The sequence below is a fragment of the Lycorma delicatula genome, chromosome 5 (assembly GCF_047948215.1).
Source record: "Lycorma delicatula isolate Av1 chromosome 5, ASM4794821v1, whole genome shotgun sequence".
Taxonomy (NCBI): domain Eukaryota; kingdom Metazoa; phylum Arthropoda; class Insecta; order Hemiptera; family Fulgoridae; genus Lycorma; species Lycorma delicatula.
This window is the reverse complement of record NC_134459.1, coordinates 119009125-119034621: the sequence shown is the minus strand read 5'-3', so window position 1 is coordinate 119034621 and position 25497 is coordinate 119009125. Positions and strand designations below refer to the sequence as shown.

Below are 25497 nucleotides of genomic sequence, written 5' to 3'. Positions count from 1 at the left end.
TTCTCTGATGGATATTTTGGACTTTGAGCCGTGTGATAAGAAATATCGTCCAACTCCTCTGTCAGGATGGATGTTCTTTAGCTGATTGTTTCTCAGAACTTACTGATCAAGTTTTGTACACCATTCATAGCTTGTAACAATGCAATATATAAAAAGTAATCACTACCACGACAAAACACATTTTTAATCAAAAGATAAAAGCTTCAAGAGTTAAAAGCATTGGGAATAAAAAGCATAAACAAAAGTTTAATTCGTTAAGGAAATAAAAATTGTCTACAATGATACGGAAATCAGCTGTCAACAAAATCGGTTGTTAGTTTTAATGCTGAATATAAAAAAAAAAGAACAAGTTAAATCATATTCTACTGCCCGAGATTCAGTTAAGGTGCACAGATTCAGTTAAGATTCAGCTTTCGTTAAGGTACACAAATACATTAGGAATAGCAGTTATTTTTAACATATAAAAAAGCCATAAAAGAAAAATCATATAAAATCTTACCGCACTAGGGTTCAATTGACAATCATTTGCTGCAGACCCCTTCCTACATGTACTCTGACCTACTACTGCATTAATTACATATTTTGTTCCTGCAACAACCTAAAAAAAAAATTGAATAAACCATAGGAATTAATTTATCAATTATCTATTTATGAAATAAGACACATTGATAATTACTTCTTGAACAACAAACTTATTAAACAATAATTAATATTTATATAATTTGTCCTCGACCTCATAATTCCATGATAACTGGCAAATGAGATATGTTCTCAATAACGTATGATCAACTTTAAAATGTCACATGATAGCATCTTAAATAAAATATTATGTATGAAAGAAACCTCTACTAAACCAAAATTCTCCAAGCATTGTGTCATACATATGGCAATGATTTTTTTAATCATGCGTTGTGCAAACTGAAATTGAAGGAATTTTGGAAATCAATATAAAGCAAATGACAAAGGATATTCACAAGTAATGTTCTGTACTTTTTACTGTTTACTAGTAGCATAAAAAAAAATGAATTTCTCTATTCATAATGCATAATTAAACCTTAATTTCATTATAGACAGTTGAAAACAATCAGATTAAAGCAGTGAACAAACAGTTAAATGAAAGGCAAGCAATTTGGACAAATGTTTCTATAGCCAGAAAGATTAGACAATGTTTAAAAGGCTGTCATAGGACTACTGATTAATTTTCAGTGGTTCACCACTATTGTCAAATGAATCATGAAAACTCAAAAAATAATTCCACTAGTCAAATAATATTTAAATTATATGTATATATATATATATATATATACTCTAATTACAACACAGATACTATTATGATCACACACTAACAGTTTTGACAAATTGAATAAAAGTATCAAAACAAAGTAGAGCTCACAGGTATAAGAATATTTCTGTGCTTTTACTGTACTTGTTTACTTTCACTTTTACACTGAACAACTCCATTAATTTTGTTTTATCTATTAATCTGTTTTATTATTTTATTTAAAGAGATTTTGGCAATTTTATGAAAAAGCTTATTTTCAAACACATTAATTTATACATTTGATGACATTAAACAATAGGTTAGATATGAAAAGGGTATTTTTGTTGTTTTTTTTTTTTGAGAACTGTGAATTAGGTACATAATGGTAGATAAAAGCAATATTCTGCTAAATAAATTTAAAGAAGTACTTCTCATTACTAAATAAGTCATTATTAGGAACAAAATTATAACAGCTCAGAAAATACCCGAAGTAACAATTGTGACCCAACAAGTAAAGAAGTAAACAGAAAAAATAACTATTAAGTTTTCAGGATCCAACAAAATGCAATCATATGTTTCACTGACTCATACAAATTGAAAGGCATTCAAACTTGTAAACTATCTCAAGCAGCAATTTTAAGCCTAATTGTCTACATATAATGATGTATGTAGATAAAAAATAATAATGATGATGATGTTAAAAAACAATAAAATTAAAAACTTACAAAGGTCATTCAAATATAAACTGTAATTTTGCTGCGTAGAATGAGGAAGAGCAATGAATGTGTGCACCTCATTCGCTAACTACCAACATCCAACTAACTACCTGCAGTGTGTGCAACACTGCAGGATATGTGTGGAGTTTAAAGTTATGGAGTATGTGTGGAGTTTAAGTGGATGGGCATGGCCAGCCATGTCCAAAGGTCACATCCTACATTATTAGTGGAATGTCCAAGCAGAAGGTACCAATATCTATCGCACAATGAATTATAATCAGACTTCTCTCCAACAAATGTTAAATCCTCTGAAATTTTGACTTGACCCCAGGGACAATTCAAAGATGCTACCCTGTTTAAACTCAAGAGTTTGAGCCAAAAAATGTCAGAGTGATTGTGATGCAGTGAAGAACAAATGTCATGAACATTGTTCGTAAACCAGCATCAATGAGACACACTTTAGGCTGTTCGTGACCTTGTGTAAGATAACTGCCAGATAACCTTTGTAGAAATTGCGTAAGAGGTGGGCATAAGCATTGCGAGTGTTCATATACTGTTTTCAGACAACTGGATACAGCAAAGTGTCACTGAGGCTGGTTTCACAATTTCTCACTACGACACAGAGAAATGTCCAAAAAGATATCTGTCAGTTTGGAATGTATTGTGACCTGAGATGAAATGTGGGTCTACCATTACATACTAGAAAACAAGAGAACAAGAGTGATGTGGTGGAAAAGTGGGAAGTAGGTACTGATCCAAGGCCAAGAAATGCTTAACAGCTGGAAAAATTCTGGCAACTGTGTTTTGGGACTTAAAAGGTGTTCTGCTGATTGATTTCCAGTACAAATGAAGGAAGATAAATGCGGCATTCTACTGCCAGTTGTTGGATGATGTCAGGCTTGCTTATCGCAAAAAATGACGCCTGCAACTGTTTTGCAATGTCTTCCTTCTCTATGACAACATACAACCACCCACATACAGCAGCACAGACTCGCTAAATTTCTGTGGACACCTCTTGAACATCCACTGCACAATCCAGACTTCTACTGTGTGATTTCCATACATTTGGTTTGCTTTAGTAGAGGAAGGATTCAAAGATGAAGTCATAATTAAGCATTATGTACAAAATTCGTTGCTGAGGTAGCCACCTTGTTTTTCTGATGAGACGATCAGGAAGTGACCTATCTGGTAGGGAAAATGTATTTCTGTTGAAAGGAAAACTATATAGAAAAATAAGGTTATTTATTTGTAATTTTATCTAATATCAATAAAGCTATGCAAACAAATTCCCGTTTATATTTGAATGACCCTTGCAGTAAAAATATTAGCACTGAAAAGTGAAATAAATAGTCAATTGTAAAACTGAATTACATACATTTTTCACATAAATAACTTCACCAAACCAAAGCACCATTCTTTGTGTACTTTCTTATCACATCTTTAACATTTTAATTTTTTCTTACTTTCACCTAATATTTATTAACATCTTTACCATATACATAAACGCGCGCGCGCACGCACGCTCACACACACACACACAAATGTATTCATAAGACCAAGTTTAACTATTTTATTATTATACCTGTTGCTTAGCATCTACTATTTTAACAAGATGGAGTTTGTACGGTGAATTAATTTGATTTTCAATGTGAGAAATACCAAACAATGCTGTATCTCTTGCTAAATCACTGTTTGCATCTAATGGTGACAGTCCACCAACTAACTGCTTACTCGTATCCTGAAAAAGTATTATTAAAATAAAAACATATGTAAATTAATTTCTATTAAAACCAACATGCTATGTGACCTTATCTCTTGGACCTTGAGCCCTTTTTATTTTCACCAATACCTCTATTGGTCAGTAAGCAGTTTCCAGTAGTGCTGATGTACTATCTACATTTTTACATCTTAAAACAGCACAATATCTATTTCCTTGAAAAGAAAATATTTAAACATAAATGAAAATTATTCATCTTTAAAGGATTAAAGAAAAAAATAATTTTAATATAATGATTCTTGTACTTTTGGATTCATCAGTTGAACCCTTCCTCATGAAGGTTCTACCATAAGTAAAGCAAACCCCTCATAGATTTTTTTGAATTTAAGTAAAATAAATGAATATGAGGTGGATATTTAAGCTCTAATTTAAATTTAATCACTTTCTAAATTGTAATAAGCAAGATAAGGAAATACCTGGAAACCATTGTATTATTCTTCATAAAATGAATGATTTTCTCTGAGGAGAATTACTTACACGAATGCATAATTTGTTACAGCACAATGTATAATCAAAATGAGCAAAATTTTACAAAGTAACATCCCAAATTACTCTTTCAATTCAAAATATGTGCAACTAAACACTTTTGTTGCTCTCAGTAATAAAATACTACATTCTATTGTATCTCAATAGTTTCTCTTTTCATTACATTCTTCTTTTTGACTGCGAAATATAAATCAGACATATATCAAATGGCAACATTTTACTTGAACCAACTGTACATGAAATCTGAAGTCACATAGAGTATTTTTGAACACTTCCAGCTACACAGCAAGTAATATGTCATTTTCATTCATGCTTATCTGGTTCTTCTTCACTATTATTCTGAAATATGGTTGTTTTGCAACCTTAAGAAAAAAATAGAATTCTGAAGAATTGCCTGACTGCCCAATCTATTGATCTGTGTAAAATAGAGGAGTATATAAAGTTAACAATACGTTTACATATCAAACAAAATACTTTTCAATTTAATAATTTTTATAAACAAAATGATGAAACAGCAAATGCTGACAATGTGTCTGGATTCCTAGCTATTCATGGGTAACCTACAACTGAAATCTAAAAGAAAATTTCTATATTTCCGTTTACCAAAAGAGAAAAGTTGTACTACTTGGCCTACAAGCTTATTTCAGAAAAATAAATTTTATTAAACATACAGAATAGTTCAATGGCTTTACTAGAGAAACAACTGACAATAAATAGAAAAAAATCTATTAAGAAATTTGGCAAATGCTACCTTGCCATGAAAAATCAAACTTAATTTCCTCCAGTAACCTTTAAGTCGAAATAATCAAACTACAGGTAAAAATTCAATAATTTTTTAGGTGTTTGTTCTTAAAAGCCCTTGTTATTTTTTCCCTAGCACAGCATTTCCACACAGGAGCTGGCTAATCCTACAGTGATTTTTATTTTTCACACTTTTACACACCATATTCTTTTATACAACATGTAGATATATAAAAAAAAACCAAACCATTCCTGCGTCTCATCTTTCTCAACCATGAATTTCCAGATCAGAAATCATTTACGCCTGCTCATCTAATTCCTGCTGCTTTTTCTACATTAATTTCAATGTCGTAATTTTCTTCTCTATAGCCAAAATATTAAATTTTTCTTTTCCATTTTTAGAATTTTCCATAATATATATTTACAATGAAAAGATTTAAGAATATTTCACATTTATGTTACTACTGCCGGGTATGTAGCTACTAATTTCTAACAAGAAATAGTGACTAATAGGTAGAACCTGGATGCTATAATATTAAAATGTAATTAGTTCTTTTAAGTCATGTCTAAAAAATTCTGATATGCATTGACAAACACGTAATTACTGCATAAACTTAATAATATACATACACATGTATGTTATAGTGTAATACATGGTTTTATTCTAACAACTAAATATTAATAGAAAGTAGCAAAAGCAATAGTGCAACATAAATTAAGTGAGGAAAAATACAGTTAAAGTTTCTTAACTCAATAAGTGAACAGAAGTTGAACAAAAAATTTTTAAAAATTTAGTACTTTAAAAATTTTTACGTATCATAAACAAAACAAAACAGCGTGTGCCAGCACACAAATGAATGTAAGAACTTCATTAACACAGATTACTTACTCGCTTATGGGTTCTTGCTGATGAAACACAGTCGGATTCAGTTATTTCTGTCTTTGGAATCCATGGTCGATCCCACACTTTTATAGTGCAAGTCAGTTCATGATTCTAACAACAAAAATAAAAAAACTTTACAAAATACTGTCAGTTTGGTCACCAGAAACAATATTCTGTAACCAAAAATAATATTCTGTGTTTTTTGTACAATTTGACACTGTTCCCTTCCCAACCAGTTTTTTTTCAATCAACTTATTATTTCTCTACAGTAGTGTAAATATATTCAAATTTCTTGTTTAATATTAACTAGAATCTGCATAAAATTTCTGTCACAACCAACAGTCTCACTACAGAATGACTGTTGAATGAATGTTGTTTGGTTTTATTCTCAGTATTTTTGCCAAAATGACATTAAGATTTACTCATAAATACGAAAAAAAAATCCGTATCTGTGACTTCTACATAGTTATGAACAATATTTTCATAAATTTTGGAATATTTTTATTATCTTTTTTCCATTTTTAACTTTTAAGCTGGAAGTAATGTTGATAACCTTTCTTCATACTTGGATTAAATTAAAAATATAATATACATCAATACATTCGAACTGATTAATTAATCCTTTCTGCTTGATTGCCACAGTAGCATTGTTGAATGTAGGAGCTAACATCACAAATCAGACTTTAAAGTGTATGTGTTAGCAGATAATGTAACTTTCTACAATATAAAAAAAACACAGGCATTACCTAGAACATCATTACCACAAACACCATTCACAAAAAGAATAGTGTTGCATTAATGTGATAAATTGGTAAGTGTCACTGGAAATGCTACAGGTTATCATCTGCAAACAAACAGATTTTGTACAGGATGTGATCTCGCTGTAGAGTTGTTGAATGTAGGGTACCATGAGACTGGTACCTCCAACAGAATAGAAAAGCCCTGCCTGATACAATTACAAAGAAGAACTTGAGAATTAAAAACCATGAAGTTGCAGCATGTAGAAAGTATGACAAAATCCTGGTACTAGCATGGACAAGCAAAATGGTAGTAATGCTAAGCACTTGGTACAATGCAATGTTTAGAAAGTAGTAGTAAATTTAAACGTAAACTTTTGCATCTTTTCACATGCAGTCCATTCACTACAATATCCTAGTCTCTGCATACCCTAGTTTTCTTCTTGATATAAATATCTACAATCTATTTTTTTCTTAATGTAATAAAATCCATACAGATTAGAAAGGATACAGAAAAAAATTTGAATTTAAGTTTCTGTAGCCGAAAAGAAAAAACTCAACAGAGGAGAATGGACTAAAGAAAGATGAGCTAAACAGTACGGAAGAATGAAGAATTTCTGGAAGAAAGAGAAATACTACATGAAATGATACTTGAGTTGTTCCTGAAGACCTATTCATGGAGTTAAACACTCAAAACTTTATTAATGTACTGTATAAAAAACATCTAGTTAAATTCAAGCTACAAATTTTTTTTTTGACTTCAACCATTTGACTGGTTTGATGCAGCTCTCCAAGATTCCCTATCTAGTGCTAGTCGTTTCATTTCGGTATATCCCCCACATCCTACATCCCTAACAATTTGTTTTACATACTCCAAACATTGTCTGCCTGCACAATTTTTTCCTTCTATCTGTACCTCCAATATTAAAGCAACTATTCCAGGATGCCTTAATATGTGGCCAATAAGTCTGTCTCTTCTTTTAACTATACTTTTCCAAATGCTTCTTTCTTCATCTATTTGCTGCAACACCTTTTCATTCGTCACTTTTTCCACCCATCTGATTTTTAACATTCTCCTATAGCACCACATTTCAAAAGCTTCTAATCTTTTCTTCTCAGGTACTCCGATCGTTCAAGTTTCATTTCCATATAAAGCTACGCTCTAAACATATACTTTCAAAAATCTTTTCCTGACATTTAAATTAATTTTTGATGTAAAGAAATTATATTTCTGACTGAAGGCTCGTTTCACCTGTGCTATTCGGCATTTTATATCGCTCCTACTTTGTCCATCTTTAGTAATTCTACTTTCCAAATAACAAAATTCTTCTACCTCCATAATCTTTTCTCTTCCTATTTTTATATTCAGTGGTCCATCTTCATTATTTCTACTATATTTAGCTACACATTATTCAAGTGCAAATAAACGTAAAATACAAATAAAATATTTAATTATTTTATTACAAATTTTAATAGCAACTTTATTAATAACCCATAAAAGGTTTTTTGTAATTATAGATCTGTTATAAAACCATTTTTGTCAAACATAAAATAATATGTAATATTAATATTTTTATGATCATCTACTATAATTAAATTATCACAAACAACTTTAAATACTCACCTGTCTATCTACTATGCAATTATGATTACTTTGATCATCTTTTTTGCAATTTGTTTCACCTATTTTCAATATTATTCTAGTTAGAGTACCAGCAACAATCTTAAAAAACAGATTAAAAGGAAACAGATAAATAAATATGACTAACTAAAATACGCAAATAAATCACATAAAATGGAAATTACATTAAAATATTTTATGACAAAATAAGTTATAATAAAATTGACAATTATTTCTACTATTATAACCTTACAAATGCTTTTATATGTGCTTTAATGAGGAAATTAAGACAAATGAAATCGTAAGTAAAAAAATTCCAGATAGCTGCTGGTAACTTAACTGAGACCAGTTAGAAGCCAACGAGCTAGCCACTAAACCCAACTGAATAATATTTCAGGAATAAGCATCATAAAAAATTTTGTTAATCATACTTAATCCCTCTACATTTTCCATTTTTTGTTAGTTTATAATTTTTTCTTTAATATTGATAAAAACAATAGAAAAGTTATTTAAAAATCCCATTGGTTCACTGGTTGGAAAATATGTCAATCAATAGTTGGAAATGTTTGCATTTAATCAAAACAAACACAAATTTAAATATTATATGAAACATTATTACAGCATGGAACTCAAATTTACATTATTTATAATAAATTTAAAAACTTGTTATTCTTTATTTTATTAAGTGCATGCAAATGCTGCATCTCAAAAATTAAGACATACTTTTTTCTCTACAGAAATATCAGTAATAGTTTCAATGCATAAAATCACATTGCTTTACTGTGAAATAGGTATTGAAACTACAATAAAACTGGTTTTCATAATCAACAAATATAACAAGAAAAAAATTTAATTTTTCTTTTTTAATTTTTATCTAAGAAAAACGTAAAATGAGATAAATAAATCAAAATTTTCTTCAAAAACCCATTAAATTACTGCAAGAACAACAAAAAAAAACTATAAATATTTTACCCACAGCAACAGAGACAGTAAGCCCAGACTGAATACTCTTTTATTTACACATACAATGTTGCAATATGTTTGTTTTTTTTTTTTGTGGGGGGGGGGTGAAAATTGCTTTCACATTATCATTGCTCAGGTCAAAAAAATAATAAAATGTTCCTTCTCTGATATTACAATATCAATAAAATAAGATTAAAACTAAGATAATAATAAGATTAAAACTAGAATAATAAAATAAATGTAACCGTTACGTTAGAAATATAGCACGAATAAGAAAATAAAATCAAAATTTATAGTTGGTTAAATCTTATGAAGTATATTGGTTCTTCTTAGAAGTAACAATGCCCGGTCCAGTATATTGTTATCATTTCCTAGAATGCGATGAATGTCTTTCAGTAATTTGAATTTGTAATGTAAGGCTGAATTAACATATGCAGTCCAAAATAATATGATGCATAGTCAAGCAACAGTCGCATTGTACATACAGTGTGCATTTTCCATTGACATCAGGTAACTGTGAATAGCTTTGGTATGTCCTAATCGCAACTGGCACAGGACCACTTCCGAGAGGAAGTGGATGTTTGTGTTGTGATTATTATTCCATCTACAAGTGACTGCCTAGTTCTTTAATCTCTATTAGTGAAATCTTGTAAACCACAAGAAATTAACATTCATTCAGATAAAAATTTTCATTTAATTTAAAATTGAACAGTATTGTTTTGGTAGTAAACATTAATTTTCAAAAATCTAATTCTATCTCTCAAAAAACCATCATTAACAGAAGTCGCACACAGAAATTTAATCTTTGATATGATGCTCAATTTGCATCATTTAATTTTTTCTAATAATCTAACTGCTTGCACTACATAAAAGGCAGACACTGCCAAAATCCTCTGTTACGGAATTCTTTCATTACTAAAAAATTTCAAGGAAAAAAGAAGCCGGATGGATGGGTATTAATATGAATTTTTTTATACTAATAGAAATAAAAAGTAAAAAATTAGTTGATGGATCCTAGATATGACTACTTTCTTATAGTTTACTAGCTTTATCCCCCAATATCTGATGATTTTTCAATATCTTAATCACAATACCTAGGCTTTACCATACTTTCAAACTTAAGGAAAAAACTGAGTGTTATGAAACCTAAACTTCTACACACAAGAAGTGGACTAATGCTTTCCAGAAAATTTGTTTTCATCTAGTTATAGCACAATAAACTTATAACTGCCCATCTGTTGTAGATAGCACAACAGATGCATCTTCTATCCAACATAAAATAAAAATATATCTATTAACATCCTTCTTCTTATCCTTATCCTGTAATCTGACCTGAGGAGGGAATCAATCATATAGCACCATTTTATTTCACCTCTACCACTCCTCCTCAATTATCTTTTCTATTTCCAATTTTACAATTTCCCCCTATTTACAATTTTCTCCTTAACATTATCTAAATTCTTTCCAGTAGTCAACCTCTTGATTTCTTCCAATTTACTTACCAACTCAACATTTTCAATAAGTATTCTTTCTTCACTCTTTCTCATTACATGCTTAAATCCTTTTTCTTCTAATCCTATCCAATATATTTTATGTATTAGTTTGGGCTTTCTGTACTTATCACACAATCCATCATCATCACAAAAAAATATGCTCATAGCTTACAGTTTACTTTCCTACAGCCTTTTTGATAACCCAAATATAATTTTAAAAATAATAATTTAATTTTGATATAATTTCAAAAAATATACATAAAATATAATACTCCTCCAAAAATCATTGCAGAAATATCCTTAATAAACTGGACACTTCCCATACTGAAAAGGTTAAGCGCGCGCACACACACACACACACACACACACACACACACACACACACCATACTAATATATAAATTAATAAATATAATACCTTTTTGTAAGCATTCAGTATTTTAATTAATCCTAGCCTGTTTGTAGATGAATAATCCTGGGCAAAAGTATCAAGAAACAGTTGAACATATTTTTTCACATCCAGGTCATTCACATTAATCTCTGTCTCACCACCCAATAATGTAACAGTCTAAATTAAACAAACAACACATATTAATTAAGTACAATGCTAAAGCAAAAAGAAAATTATTGTATTATTTCTTAAATAATTTCAGTGCTTCAATCTGATAAATCAAATGCTGACATATTGAATAATATATGTCTTAACACAACATTCTGGGTAAAAGTGTCGTAAATTTAATGATTCCACATCTAGAATATCTTAAGAAAACCATCTTGAAAGATAAAGGTAATAAAGACTACAACAAAGAAAGAACGAAATGCAAATTACAAAAGCCATTTTTTTATACACTAAGTTTAATGTATCTATCTACAGTACCACTGCTTATGTTGTGTGATTTTGCATTTGTCATAATAGATTTAATACATTTTTCTAATTATGACTATGCTGAGAGCAAGCCTAATTTATTATTTTTTTTATTTATAAAAAAATCTGATGTGTACACCTCATGACTTCCTTGTATGCCTATTAAATTACATATACATATCTTTTTAAAATGAAAAGTACATAAAATTTTATTTCATTAATAACTTCTGATTTTCTCATATCTTTTTTTTTTATTGTTATTATTAAATTATTATTTATTGCAATTTTTTTTTTTTACAATCAGAGGTTAATAATTATTAATAAATGAATATATTTAAATTTAAAAAAAGGTAAAAAAAACAAATGAGATAAAGTGGGATTTGAACGGATAAACTTTTTCATTGTAAGATCCGAATATTTCATTAATTAGAATTTTATTTGGCTATAACTCTGGAACCAATGAAAGTAAATACCACTGTCATTGAAAAACTCTCAATGAGGGCTTATTATTGCAGTTAAGAAAAAGACCAAAATCCAATTTTTTTTGGATTTTGAGCTTTTATGGTCACTTTAGATCCAGTTTATTGCAATCAAAAGGGGACGTCCACAACTAGATGTTACAACAGTCGTAAATCCAAAATTTCAACATCCTACAGTTAATTGTTTTTGAGTCATGCGAGATACGTATGTACAGACCTCACACCAAAACTAGTCAAAATGCATTCAGGGATGGTCAAAATGGATATTTCCATTGAAATCTGAAAACTGACATTTTTACGATCACAATACTTCCTTTATTTCATACAAAGAGGTAAAAAAATGTGTTACTTGAACACATTATCTAAAATATCACAATTAGTTTAATATAAAATATTATATATCATATACCAGGTATCATTTTACATGTAACATGTAAAATGTTACATATCATAGCTAATAATGACAGTGAATGCATAGAAGTTTTTATAGTTATTGCATAGTTAGTTTAGATAGTTATTGCATAGAAGTTTAGAAGTCAGCAAGAAGTTTTTTTATTTAAACAAGTGCTCCAAACTAAAAGAAAAATAATATGAAAATTATTCAAATATGGTACAACTACAAATATGGTAGAAGGAAGATTAAAGAAAAACAAACCAACATACTTGGCGTTTATAGACCTAGAAAAGGCTTTCGATAACGTAGACTGGAATAAAATGTTCAGCATTTTAAAAAAATAAGGGTTCAAATACAGAGATAGAAGAACAATTGCTAACATGTACAGGAACCAAACAGCAACAATAACAATTGAAGAACACAAGAAAGAAGCCCTAATAAGAAAGGGAGTCCGACAAGGATGTTCCCTATCTCCGTTACTTTTTAATCTTTACATGGAACTAGCAGTTAATGATGTTAAAGAACAATTTAGATTCGGAGTAACAGTACAAGGTGAAAAGATAAAGATGCTACGATTTGCTGATGATATAGTAATTCTAGCCGAGAGTAAAAAGGATTTAGAAGAAACAATGAACGGCATAGATGAAGTCCTACGCAAGAACTATCGCATGAAAATAAACAAGAACAAAACAAAAGTAATGAAATGTAGTAGAAATAACAAAGATGGACCGCTGAATGTGAAAATAGGAGGAGAAAAGATTATGGAGGTAGAAGAATTTTGTTATTTGGGAAGTAAAATTACTAAAGATGGACGAAGCAGGAGCGATATAAAATGCCGAATAGCACAAGCTAAACGAGCCTTCAGTAAGAAATATATTTTGTTTACATCAAAAATTAATTTAAATGTCAGGAAAAGATTTTTGAAAGTGTATGTTTGGAGTGTCGCTTTATATGGAAGTGAAACTTGGACAATCGGAGTATCTGAGAAGAAAAGATTAGAAGCTTTTGAAATGTGGTGCTATAGGAGAATGTTAAAAATCAGATGGGTGGATAAAGTGACAAATGAAGAGGTATTGCGGCAAATAGATGAAGAAAGAAGCATTTGGAAAAATATAGTTAAAAGAAGAGACAGACTTATAGGCCACATACTAAGGCATCCTGGAATAGTCGCTTTAATATTGGAAGGACAGGTAGAAGGGAAAAATTGTGTAGGCAGGCCACGTTTGGAGTATGTAAAACAAATTGTTGGGGATGTAGGATGTAGAGGGTATACTGAAATGAAACGACTAGCACTAGATAGGGAATCTTGGAGAGCTGCATCAAACCAGTCAAATGACTGAAGACAAAAAAAAAAAAAAAGGTACAACTATACTAAAGTGGAATGATATTCATATGGTAAGTGTATGGTATATTTGCAGCCTTATTAATTTGTATTTTTAAAATTAGAATTATCTACGTTTAGTGAAATATTTATAAAACTTACTCATGAATAAGGTAAAAATTTGTTATCCAATTGCTAACATCAAAAAACTTCATAATATCTGATTTGAAAAATCCAATATGTATATATATATATGTAATATATCTTATCAATCTATTCTTATAAATAAATAAATTAGAATATCCATATTTATTTCTTCCCGTAATGTGTACATTTCAATCTGTTCAACTAGTGAACAATAAACAACCCCGCATAGCCTAATGAGATGAGGATTATGTGTATGACACGCAAAAAGGTGTAGTCTTATACAGACTCAGGCCGACCATTCCTGAGACGTGTGTTTAACTGAACCCCAATCACCAAAGTACACTGGTATCCTCTGTCTAGTATCAAAATTTGCATAAAAGTAATTAACTTGTACTAGGATTTAAACTTCAGAACCTTTGACTTCAAAAATCAGCTTTAAACAACTGATTTGCAACAAGTTAACCACTAGACCAGCCTGATGTGCTAGAATATCCATATCACAGGAATATTTTAACGAAAAATAAAATTTGATTTAGAAACTTATCAAACTTATGTCAGTTTAATTAATTAACCAAATGTTAATATCAATATTATGAATCTCAATATCATTAGTGATGAAAAACACAAAAAGCACTGTAAGTAAAGTTATTAACCCTTAGTTAGGTACATAGCTTGATATGTACATAAACAGTATAAATTGTTCAGTGATGTGTAAGGTTAAATATGATAAAACTAAAAAACTTAGATCAGATAAAACTACTACCACTGTCTATGCAGATACTATATTCAATCACGTTTTAAGTCTTGTAAAATCAAACTAACCAGTTGATTTCAAAACAAGTCGGATTAATATTTATATAATTTTATTCTGCGTGTGGTGATGTTGAACTTCTATCTTTTACTTAAGTTTTACGATATGATTTTGCTATGAGAATGGAAGAAACCATTTTTTTAATCGATTGTCACATTGGCTTATTATGATTTCGTCACCCATTGTGAATTACATGCTATGAAATTAATTCTGGCAGCTGATAAAAGGAGAATAAAAAAATTCAATATATCCAATAGACCCAATACAGGAAATAGCCCTAATGTAACCTGGATGTAAGCTGCATACGACCAAGCTGCAGGCAGGCACTGCAGAGCTCTGTTAGAAATGTACAGAATATGTAAAAAGAATTGGCCACTACTGGGAAAAAGATCATTTGTCACAGACAGCTTGGAGGTATCCATACAGTTCTGCTAGCTCATACAATTCTAGCAACAATGACTCCAAAATAAATTTATTTTAATAATGCTATTGTTTTTATTGATGGTATCTACTAAGATAAATAACAAGAATTTTTGCTTTTTTACAAATAAAATAGAAAAAAGTTCTCTTTGAAGAAAAATTATCAAAAATACAAACAAAAAGTAAATAAATAGAAAGACAAAAAAAAATAAAAATATAAAAAGGAAAATCTACAAAAATATGAACATTTTTTAATAATGTAAAATTAAATATAAATATCACTTAAAATATTCGTATAAATAAAAAAAATCCGTCACGGACATCGGCGAAATATTGGGTCTCGGCCTTTTAACCGGTCACGAATTCGAATCCAGGTCAAGAATGACGTTTTTTCATACGCTTCAAATTTCCATGTACAAGCTTCTTTGTAAGCTTCTGTGGCAATAATAATTAATCTTTGTAATCTTCTGTAATAATAATAGGTCTTTCAATTAAATACCACCCGGTAAAAGTGGAACATACATAAATGAAACGGTAAAAAAAAGCAAAATAAAAAAGTGAGAAGTCCACACCAGTATCTTCTACTACTACGTATTACTACATTAAATTCATACAGAAACAATTTGGCAACCATGTACTCACAGGCAAGCAACTGAGCGAGAGAACTGACCTACAACTACAAACTTAAATACGACTTTCCTTCTTTTAGCATCTCAATAAAAAGACTGATTTCTTTGTAAGTAAAAATCTCTAAAACAAATTCAAGTTAACGATAATTTTAATAAAATAATAATCATCATAAATTTAAAATAACGACAAAGATATTTGTATCTTCGTCGCAAGTCAAGGCTTTGGCCTTGACCTACGTTACAATGTTGTACAGTTAAGTTTCGAAAATAATATTGTTTTACAAACCACATAACACCTCATCAACGATTAAAGCTATAGATCTAAAATTTAAAAGATATTGGGTTAAAAGAATGAACTATGTTTAACAAAAACTTTAGCGGGAATGGCGCAATAGTTCTTAAATGGCAAGCTACCAAAATTCAATCTACGCGATACAAGTCTCAAAAAAAATTCCGTTCTCACAACAAAACATACCAGAATTGGTAAGCAAATAAGAATTCAGCATCATCAAAGGTAGAATGTCATCAAAGGATGTCAATATCTACAATATTCATCAAAAAGGAAAAACGTTGAATTTGAAATCACATGATGGAAAAATTGTGTTTTATGTCAAATTAAACAATCATTACTTTCTGCGATAAACATTTTCAACTGTCAATCTCTCAATATCCTGATCGAGACGCGAACATGCGGTAATATATATTATCTGTTCATTCTTGGAGATATGAAATAAACAAACTGCGAGTGTGGTAGTGCGTGTATATACAGCACACTATAGTACGTAAAAAAAGGCATTGTAAAAAAAAAATTGCATGCGCCGAGCTGTGTTGTAACTACGTTTATAAACAAAACATCGTTGTTTATCACTGACTTCAAAAAACAATATAAATTTTTTTATTCCATACTGGATATTTTAATTTTCTTTTAAAAGAAAAATATTCACCACTTTCTGTGTTTCAGCACCTTTTTTGGTACGCGTGACTATGTGTATATATTCGGTTATTGTGCGATTATTACTGATTATTGTGAGATTCGACAATGCGATTAGCCTGCATGTGTGTCGATTCGAAGAGTTTATCGATATGGCTGATAATTCAGGAACATCTTTTAATAAGCACTGAAAAGGGAAACATTCGCGAAGTGGTGAAAATTAAATAATTTTAAATGTACTCAATCCACTGTTGGAGAAAAATCCTACGTTGGTTAAAAAGAAAGTAGTGAAACTTACTTCTGAATTAAGTGGTGTGTCGGTTAGTAGCATTAATAGATTACGGACTGAAATATACACGAAAGGAAAGGTAGAAACTCCTGTTAAAAATAGAAAACGTGGAAAACCTGTGCTACGAAAATAGGATGAATTTGACAAAAATGTTATAAGATTTTCTGTATATATAATCTCTTTTATCGAAATGAGATACCAATCTTAAAACATCGCTGGCTGTGATAAAATGTGACAAGAGTTTACCAAAAATTAGACGCATTAGTTTATACAAATTGCTGTTGTCGATGGATTTTAAATTTATTAAAAGAAATAAAAAAATGTAAATGTTGATAATTTGACGGCGTAATTATTAAAAAAATGTAAAGAATTACTTAATACAGAAGGAATATGATTTACTTGTCAATAGTAAACAATAATTTTCTTTTCTTTCTTTTAATTATACAAAATTTCAAAATTTTCAGTTGTGTTAGAAATGGGTTAATAAAATATTCTTAAAGAATGTAGAACTTGTAAATCTAGTTCATGTAACAGATAAAAATTAAACAGAAAGGACAAAGATTTAACTTATTAAATTATATGAGAACTGATTTTTAAAACACATATTTGCTGTAGAACTAAATATGTGTTTCTGATGTAACAGTATCTTACCATTTTTACATAATTTTATTTTTTTCTTACGTTTAAAATAGTTATATATAAATGAAATAATTTTTTTTAACCGAATTTATTAATGTTTTTATCGGTTTTTTTCTTGATATAAAATCTTTCTTCTAAAATTTAATAAAGTCTTTCTTTCATTTACCTGTTTAGCCTCCGGTAATTACCGTTCAGATAATACTTCAGAAGATGAATGAGGATGATATGTATGAGTGTAAATGAAGTCTTGTACAGTCTCAGTTCGACCATTCCTGAGATGTGTGGTTAATTGAAACCCAACCACCAAAGAATACCGGTATTCACGATCTAGTATTCATATCCGTGTAAAAATAACTGACTGTACTAGGACTTGAACGCTGCAACTCTCGACTTCCAAATCAGCTTATTTGGGAAGACGCGTTCACCACTAGACCAACCCGGTGAGTTAATTTAATATAATCTACTAAAATCATACGTATACAGACAGTTTCACTGAGTGTATTTGGTAAGAAATAAAAAATAGCACTACAAGAGGTGTTCGTAACTTACAAAACCTATTCATTCTATTTTATCTGGAAAATGAATTTACAACATTATGAAACAGGAGTTGGCTAAAGGAACCAATAAAAGGGTGTATTTTATAAATAAAATACAGCAGAAGTCGAGATATAGCAACACTATATATGAATGGATAGGCCCGGTTTCGGCATCATTGTATTTTACACTGTCTGTGTTATTAAATTGGAAAGAACCGCTATTTTACTTTAGTTATCACCACTAAATATTGTTTCTAATATATTCAACTTAATTTTTTTTTTAATTTAATTTTACAAGTGTGTAACTAATAACTTTTTTTATTACTGATAGTAATTAATATCATATATTTTAAATTAAATTCAAGCCAACAGATAGTAGTTTAACCAACTGAAACTTGTTTGAAAATGTAAAAATTAAACGATAACACGATCTCTAAAGAGAATATTGAAATTTAAGATCTCTGTTAGTCAACCTTTTTTCATAACAAGATTGGTTTAGTATTTTATATTACTGGTGTTGATACTAAAGTACTGGTATAATTTAGTAAACAACGATATTTTTATCGAAATTAAGTTTTTCATATTAACGAATATGATACCCATTCATTTTTTATTGTCGTTTCAAAAGCACTTTAGAAATCGTCACGGGCGAAAAAATGATAGGAATAGCCTATCGATAAGGAATTAATAAAACAAAATTATGAAACTTTAAAAGGACTATGAATTTTTCATATAGAGAATATGATTATATATTTTCGTTTAAAATTTGTCCTCAAAATTTTATTGTTAGTACCGTTTTGAAAAATGTACCGAAAATTGTGTACTACATTTCCTTAATTAGTGGTTAGCAGTAAGTAATTGTTGATAAGGCACGTAAAATTTCAGTAAAATATTATTTTTTCTTTAAAAATATTTATCTGTAAGCGAGATTTATGAATGTTTTATTAATAATAATAATAATAAACAAAAAATAAAATGTAACTAAACAAGATAGTTAAAATAGATTCAAGTATTTGCTATAAAATGAGAACTGTAAAAAAAAATGAAAAACCTTATGTGTGTGGGACACCCCTGATGAGATTCGAAATTCGAACTCACAATTCCTGTATCCCAAAAAGATGTCCTTATCAATTAGTCCACAGGAGCTCAAATTTGGATGTTAATAATTTTTAGTTTTAGTTGATATGGTATGGAAATAATTTAATTTTTTTTTAAATCACTATTCATTTAAATCACGTCCATCATTGGGTACATGTGTTACTAAATGGATAAAAAAAGAATTGCCCCACAATTTGCCTGATGAGATGAAGAGAAACCGTGGTAAAACTTGTTCAGAGCATCTTCATATATTACAGTTAAACAAATTTAAGGATCGAATTAATCATTTAAATATTAATACAGAAAATAATCTTAAGGTAAATACATGAAGACACTAAATATAAAAAAATACCTACAAAATAATTTCACAAATTGTTAAAAACATTATTTCAGTACACGCGCACGCACACATTAAAAGTTAGCTAAATATATTTGATAAATAAGGTACCTAATTCTTTTAAACCATTTGAAGTTAATTGTAATTTTTTTTAATATACATATTTAATTTTTTAATTTTTCCTTTTTTAATGTTTTTATTTATTTTTTTCATATATTAGTGCGAAATAAAGTTTACTGTTTGTATAAAAATGTTATGTATTGTACAATGTAATGGTTGAAAGAATAAAAATGATTTGATTTGAAAAAAATATAAATTTATATATAACTTAAAAAGAAGTTAGAATTTCCCAATCGTGAATACTTTTTCTCTTTTAACAGCATCTTTACATCATTCTACATTTTACTTCTACAAAACAACAAAATACACACATACGAGTATTTCATTGCTTATGAAACAAATTGAAAATTAAGTAAGTGCAATAATAAAGAGTATAAAAAAAAATACTAAGTAAAGAATAATTAATACATCACACAAAAAAATACGGCATTTTAAAAAAAAAGCTCGTGTGTACTTATGTACGCACGTAACAAGTTATACTTATTTGGCGTGAATAAAATAACAATTTTTTTTAGGCATTCAAACATATTTGAACCGAGTCAAACGATCGATAGACGTTATAAACAATCGTTGTCATATAACAAAGTTCATCGAATATATTTCGATTAGTTCCATTAATTCTTCAGATGACGATTGAATAGGCACGAGGGTTATCAGCTGCTTATGATATGAAAAATATGATGCAAATAGTTTTATTTTACAATAGTGAATTTTATCAAAAATTTTGTTTTTGATAAATTTAAAATGACTTATGCAAAATCAAGAATTTGTCTGTGTGCTATTTTCTAATTAAAAAATATAATTTTACTCATAAAAAATAGTACTTACATAAATAAAACCTCAAATCTTGATACACAATTTTCATAGAAAAAAATAATAAAAATAGGCTGCAATATAAATAAAGTTTCATGAATATGAACAACAATATTCACGGTTTAAAATACCCGTCTTCAGAAATCCGTGTATATAGATACATATTTATTACGACTCAATATCTGTTATGTTTACAACATGTGCTAATCACTTAATTGCATTGAACGACTGGCTGGATTAGACACTATACGCATGTGCGTGCAAACTGATCAACTTGGGCCTGCGCAAATCTTCATGGTGTGTTACATCGGAGCGCGCAACTTCCGTAACTTGCTGAAAATACACTCTGATCAGTTTCTCCTAACGCGCCAAAAGAAGTATAACTTCAATAGTAGAAACTTATAGAAAAACGGGTAGAAATATATTTTATTTGGGTGAGACGTGTGTAAATGAAGGCCACACCACTTCAAGAATTTTGTATGATACGACAGTTACATCGGTAAAAACAGCATTTCTGTCAGGATTAAGTAGGGACCAGCAACCTCCAAAAGTTAAAGGAAAGCGAGTATTTGTGCTACATATTGGCAATGAAAATGGATTTTTAGACGGGGGATTACCGTTTTTGAATCCAAAAAATCTGGAAACTACCACGATGACATGAACGGAGATATTTTTAGGAAGCGGTTTGAAAAAGAATTGTCGTTATTACCCGAAAATAGTATTGTTGTAATTGATAATGCTCCGTATCACGGTATAAAACTGGAAAATATTAAAAACACTTACTTCATGGAGGACAATAAAATAATAGCCACTTTGGAAAAAACAGTTTAAAAGAAGAAATCCTTGAACATTTAAACACAATCGTGGCAAATTTAATAAATTTTTAATCGAGATTTGACTGAAACGAAAGGTCGTAAGGTGTTAAGGTTTCCCCCTTATCATTGTAACCTTAATCCAATTGAGTTAATGTAGAGCCAAGTAAAAGACTATATTGCCCGAAATAATAATAATACTTATAAAATGAAAGACGTTAAAATCCTGCTTGAAAAAGGCGTGAATGAGATATCAACTGAAAAGTGGAAACAGTGCGTGAAGCATGTTACAAAAAAAAAAAACAAAACGTGGGACTTAGATCATTTTCTCGATGTTGCGTTTGATGAACTAATAATTAATTTTAGAAGTTGGCGTCGACAACGAATCAACGCCAACTTCTGGGAGTAATGAAGAATCGGATATAATGGAGGGAATCCAGTGTTTGTTGGATAGTGACAGAGAATAAGGTAGGCAATTTTCTTAGCGTTTCGAAGTGGTAAGGTTTCGTTCAAGTTATATATTTTACCTATTAAATTATTTTTAAAAATATGGCAGTTATTGTTTTCGTAGGTTTTATTATATTAAAAATTTTGTGAAGAATTAAAAAGTTTAGTATATAATAAGTATAAAGTAAATAAAAATTAAATAAATAATAATAATTAAATGCATAATTAAATTAACTATAATAGTAATTATAATTTAATTATAAAAAGGCAGTTATGATAGAGCGCTCGTACAGTGAGATTGTGCCTGGGCATTTGTGACTTATCTTTAGTGATAGAATATTTAAATTGTGTTCAGTATTACGTGTACATGTTAGTCATTTAAATAATGTAACCATAATAAGATAAAAAAAAAAAGTCGGGAACTTTTTAATATTGATCAATATTCTACTAATATTCTATTGTTTATTTTTTTCTCCAATTTGTTTCTCACGCCTACTTTAATATACGCCGTGTTCTACTTGTCTAAAAACAGTGCGCGGATCAAAAAGTATTATATGCAGTAATTGTAGCGGTAATTTTCAACCACAGTGCGTTATCTTACTCAAAAAGAGGTTAATTTCGTCGAACACAAAAAAATAAAATTTGTAGGTGTACCATCTGTGAAAATGAAAAAAGAAAGAGTACTGCGCTGCAGTCGGCAGCTGAAGACGGTTCGATTACGATGAAAGATATTGTGGAGTTACTGAAAGAAACCCGCACAGAAATCCAAGAAACGAAGAGAAATTTGGGGTATTCCATCGAAGCATGCCACATGGAAATCGGGGCGCTATAAAAAAAACTCGAATCTCAAGAAGAAAACATACAACACGTTCTAACTAAAGTTGACGATGTTAGGTGAGCTAAAAACGGAAAAGAATAATAATTTAATTCTGCTGAACAGAATTAGTGAACTTAAACAGTATTCTCGTGAAAATAATTTAGAAATACACTGTATAACCGAACAGAAAAATTAAAATTTATATTTAGTAATTCAAAATGTTGCTAAAGCTCTTGACTACCCGATATCAGAAAGCGCATAGATGTGCGCCATAGGCTGGCAAGCAGAACCCAAAAAAGACCGGCTACGATTATAGTTGGCTTTACCAGAAGATCCGTAAAAGATGGCATCTTAAATAGAAGGTGTGTCAAGAGGGACTTCTCAACGAAGAACCTGGGGTTACCAAACGATAATCCAGTGTATATAAATGAAAATCTTTCAGCTGATCGTAGGAAAGTGTTTTCAATGGCAAGAAAATTGAAAAAGGAAAAGGGTTTCAAGTAATTGTGGGTACGTAGCGGAATACGCAGAAGTGATGGTGCTCCTGTAATTGTGCTTACTTCGGTTGATGATGTCAGTAAATTAAAATAGTGCTTCGTTAAAATCTGTATTATTATTTACTTTTTCTTTAGATAATGTGTAATAGTGTTTAATGTTCGTTTTTAAATAGTTTTTTGTTAAGTTTTTATTATTCTTTTTTTTTCTTTTACGGAAGATAAATCTTTATTTATAATTCCTCAATATATTTGGATCATGCGAAAAAATTTTGATGTATTCTTAAATTAAATTATTGTTTTAAAATTATTTTCTAAAATAATAGTATTAACTGAGATACGGATTTATGGTGAACTAAATAATTATCAAACTGATGGATATAATCTTTATGACAAATGTAATGAAACTTATAGAGCTTTCTTTCTCTTTCCTATTTAGCCTCCGGGAATTACCATGAAATTTATAGAGCTACAGGTATAATAGTGTACGTGCAAAACGACATTCCAGTCAAGGTCGATAAGGCTAGTTTCTTACCGACTGATGGAATTACTTTATCTTTGTCTGTTAATAATTATGCTTGCAATATCTTTGCTTTTTACAGATATCATTTGATCGACAGCGGAGGTAATTATTAATTAGTTACGTAATTTCTTAGAAATACACAATAGCAATCCTACAACGATGCTTGTAGGATATATAAATTTGAATGTTTTAGAGGAAAACTATATTGTTAATAAATATAAATTTTTGCTTTACTCAAACGGTATGGAGCCTCTGCTTAACACCCGTACGAGGTTGGATACAAACACTTGTACAGATAATTTTTCTCAATAAATGTAAACGATTCAAAGAAATGTCTTTAAATTTTTTTGCTGATGTCACACATGCTGGCATCACAGACCATTCCCTTATACTTGTCTGGAGTGATATTAAAAAGCTTATACATAAAGTAAACTCAAAATGTCTAACTCTATATCAACATAGTGTTATTACAGTGTTATAACATAGTGCTGGCATCACAGACCATTCCCTTATACTTGTCTGGAGTGATATTAAAAAGCTTATACATACAGTAAACTCAGAATGTCTAACTCTATATCAACATAGTGTTATTAATTTAGTTAAATTTAAACATGAGATCTGAAAGGCTGATTGGAATAAGGTATTTAATGAAAAAGACGTAGACAGAGCTTTTGAGCTATTTTATGAAATTTTAAAAGTATGTTCTGATAAAAGGAAAGAGTTTTAAACAAAAACTAAAAATGTCATCAAAATTAAACCCTCGGTATTGGATAATTTATTAAATAGAATTAAAAGAAAAAATTTATTGTTTAAAAAAATTAAAAAAACAACCGTATAATTTACATTTAAAAAGATATTACAGTAGATACAGTTATAGACTTATCTATGAGATAAGGAAGGCTAAAGAATTATATTTTAGAAACTTCTTTATTAATAACACTAGGGAACAGTGGAAACTAATTGTTCAGTTAATAGGTAAAAACGATAAAAAATATGAAATGGACCGAAATAAAGCCGAGATAAATAACCAGATAGTTAGTGAGGCTCAAAAGGTTTCGGATATTTTTAATAGCTATTTTTTAGGAATCGCAAAGAAACTAAAAACACCTCTTTAGAATATAACAATTCAGAATCAAATATTTATATAACAATATATTTACCTCAACCCAAATAGGAGCCATTTTTCTAGAGCCTACACATTATCACGAAATTGAGAAAATTATAAAGTCTATGAAAACCAAAACGTCGTCTGGTTTTGATGAGATTAATTCTTATGCCCTAAAATTCGTGTGTGAACATATTTATCATGTTTTTGCGTATTTATTGCAATTTGTCCGCAGTCGGATTAATTTCCAAACTTAAAGAAGCAGTGATAGTTCCTACTTATAAAAAAGAAAATAATAATTATGTCGGGAACTTTAGGCCCATAGCCCTGCTTTCACAATTTTCAACGATTCTGGAAACTGTAGTAAAGTCAAGACCGGCTAACTTTCTTAATAGAAATAATTTTTCTGTCAATCAATTTGGCTTTCAGAAAAATTTAGACACTGAAAATGCCTAAATTTGTTTCAGTTGGTAAACTGAAACATCAATGAAGATTCTAAAATTGGCGCCCTCTTTCTGGATATCCAAAAGGCCTTTGATGTCGTCGATCATAATATATGATTAAATAAGATGGAGCAAGCGGGTATAAGAGGTTTAGCCTTTAACTGGTTTGAATCCTATTTAAAGAGAACTCAAAAGGTTAAAATTAAAAATACGCTCACTAACGAGGGCATACTAGAATTCGGTGTCCCTCAAGGGCCAGTTTGGGGGCCAATTCTGTTCTTAATTTATATTAACGACTTAATGTTCTGGCAAATTTCAAGATTATCTGACCTCATTTGCAGATGATACAG

The 25497-nt window shown here is 29.7% G+C and overlaps 1 protein-coding gene across 2 annotated transcripts in view; it reads right to left on the bottom strand.

Moving 5' to 3' along the window:
• Window positions 1-25497, bottom strand: part of LOC142325336 (cathepsin F-like) — a 112988-nt gene that overhangs the window by 71707 nt on the left and 15784 nt on the right. For both annotated transcript variants that reach the window (XM_075366958.1, XM_075366957.1), the window contains exons 2-6: window positions 11096-11245; window positions 8226-8324; window positions 5871-5975; window positions 3560-3715; window positions 500-598 (exon numbers count right to left, since the gene is read on the bottom strand). In XM_075366958.1, coding sequence (XP_075223073.1) covers window positions 500-598; window positions 3560-3715; window positions 5871-5975; window positions 8226-8324; window positions 11096-11245 — 609 coding nt within the window. The remainder of the gene's footprint in view (window positions 1-499; window positions 599-3559; window positions 3716-5870; window positions 5976-8225; window positions 8325-11095; window positions 11246-25497) is intronic.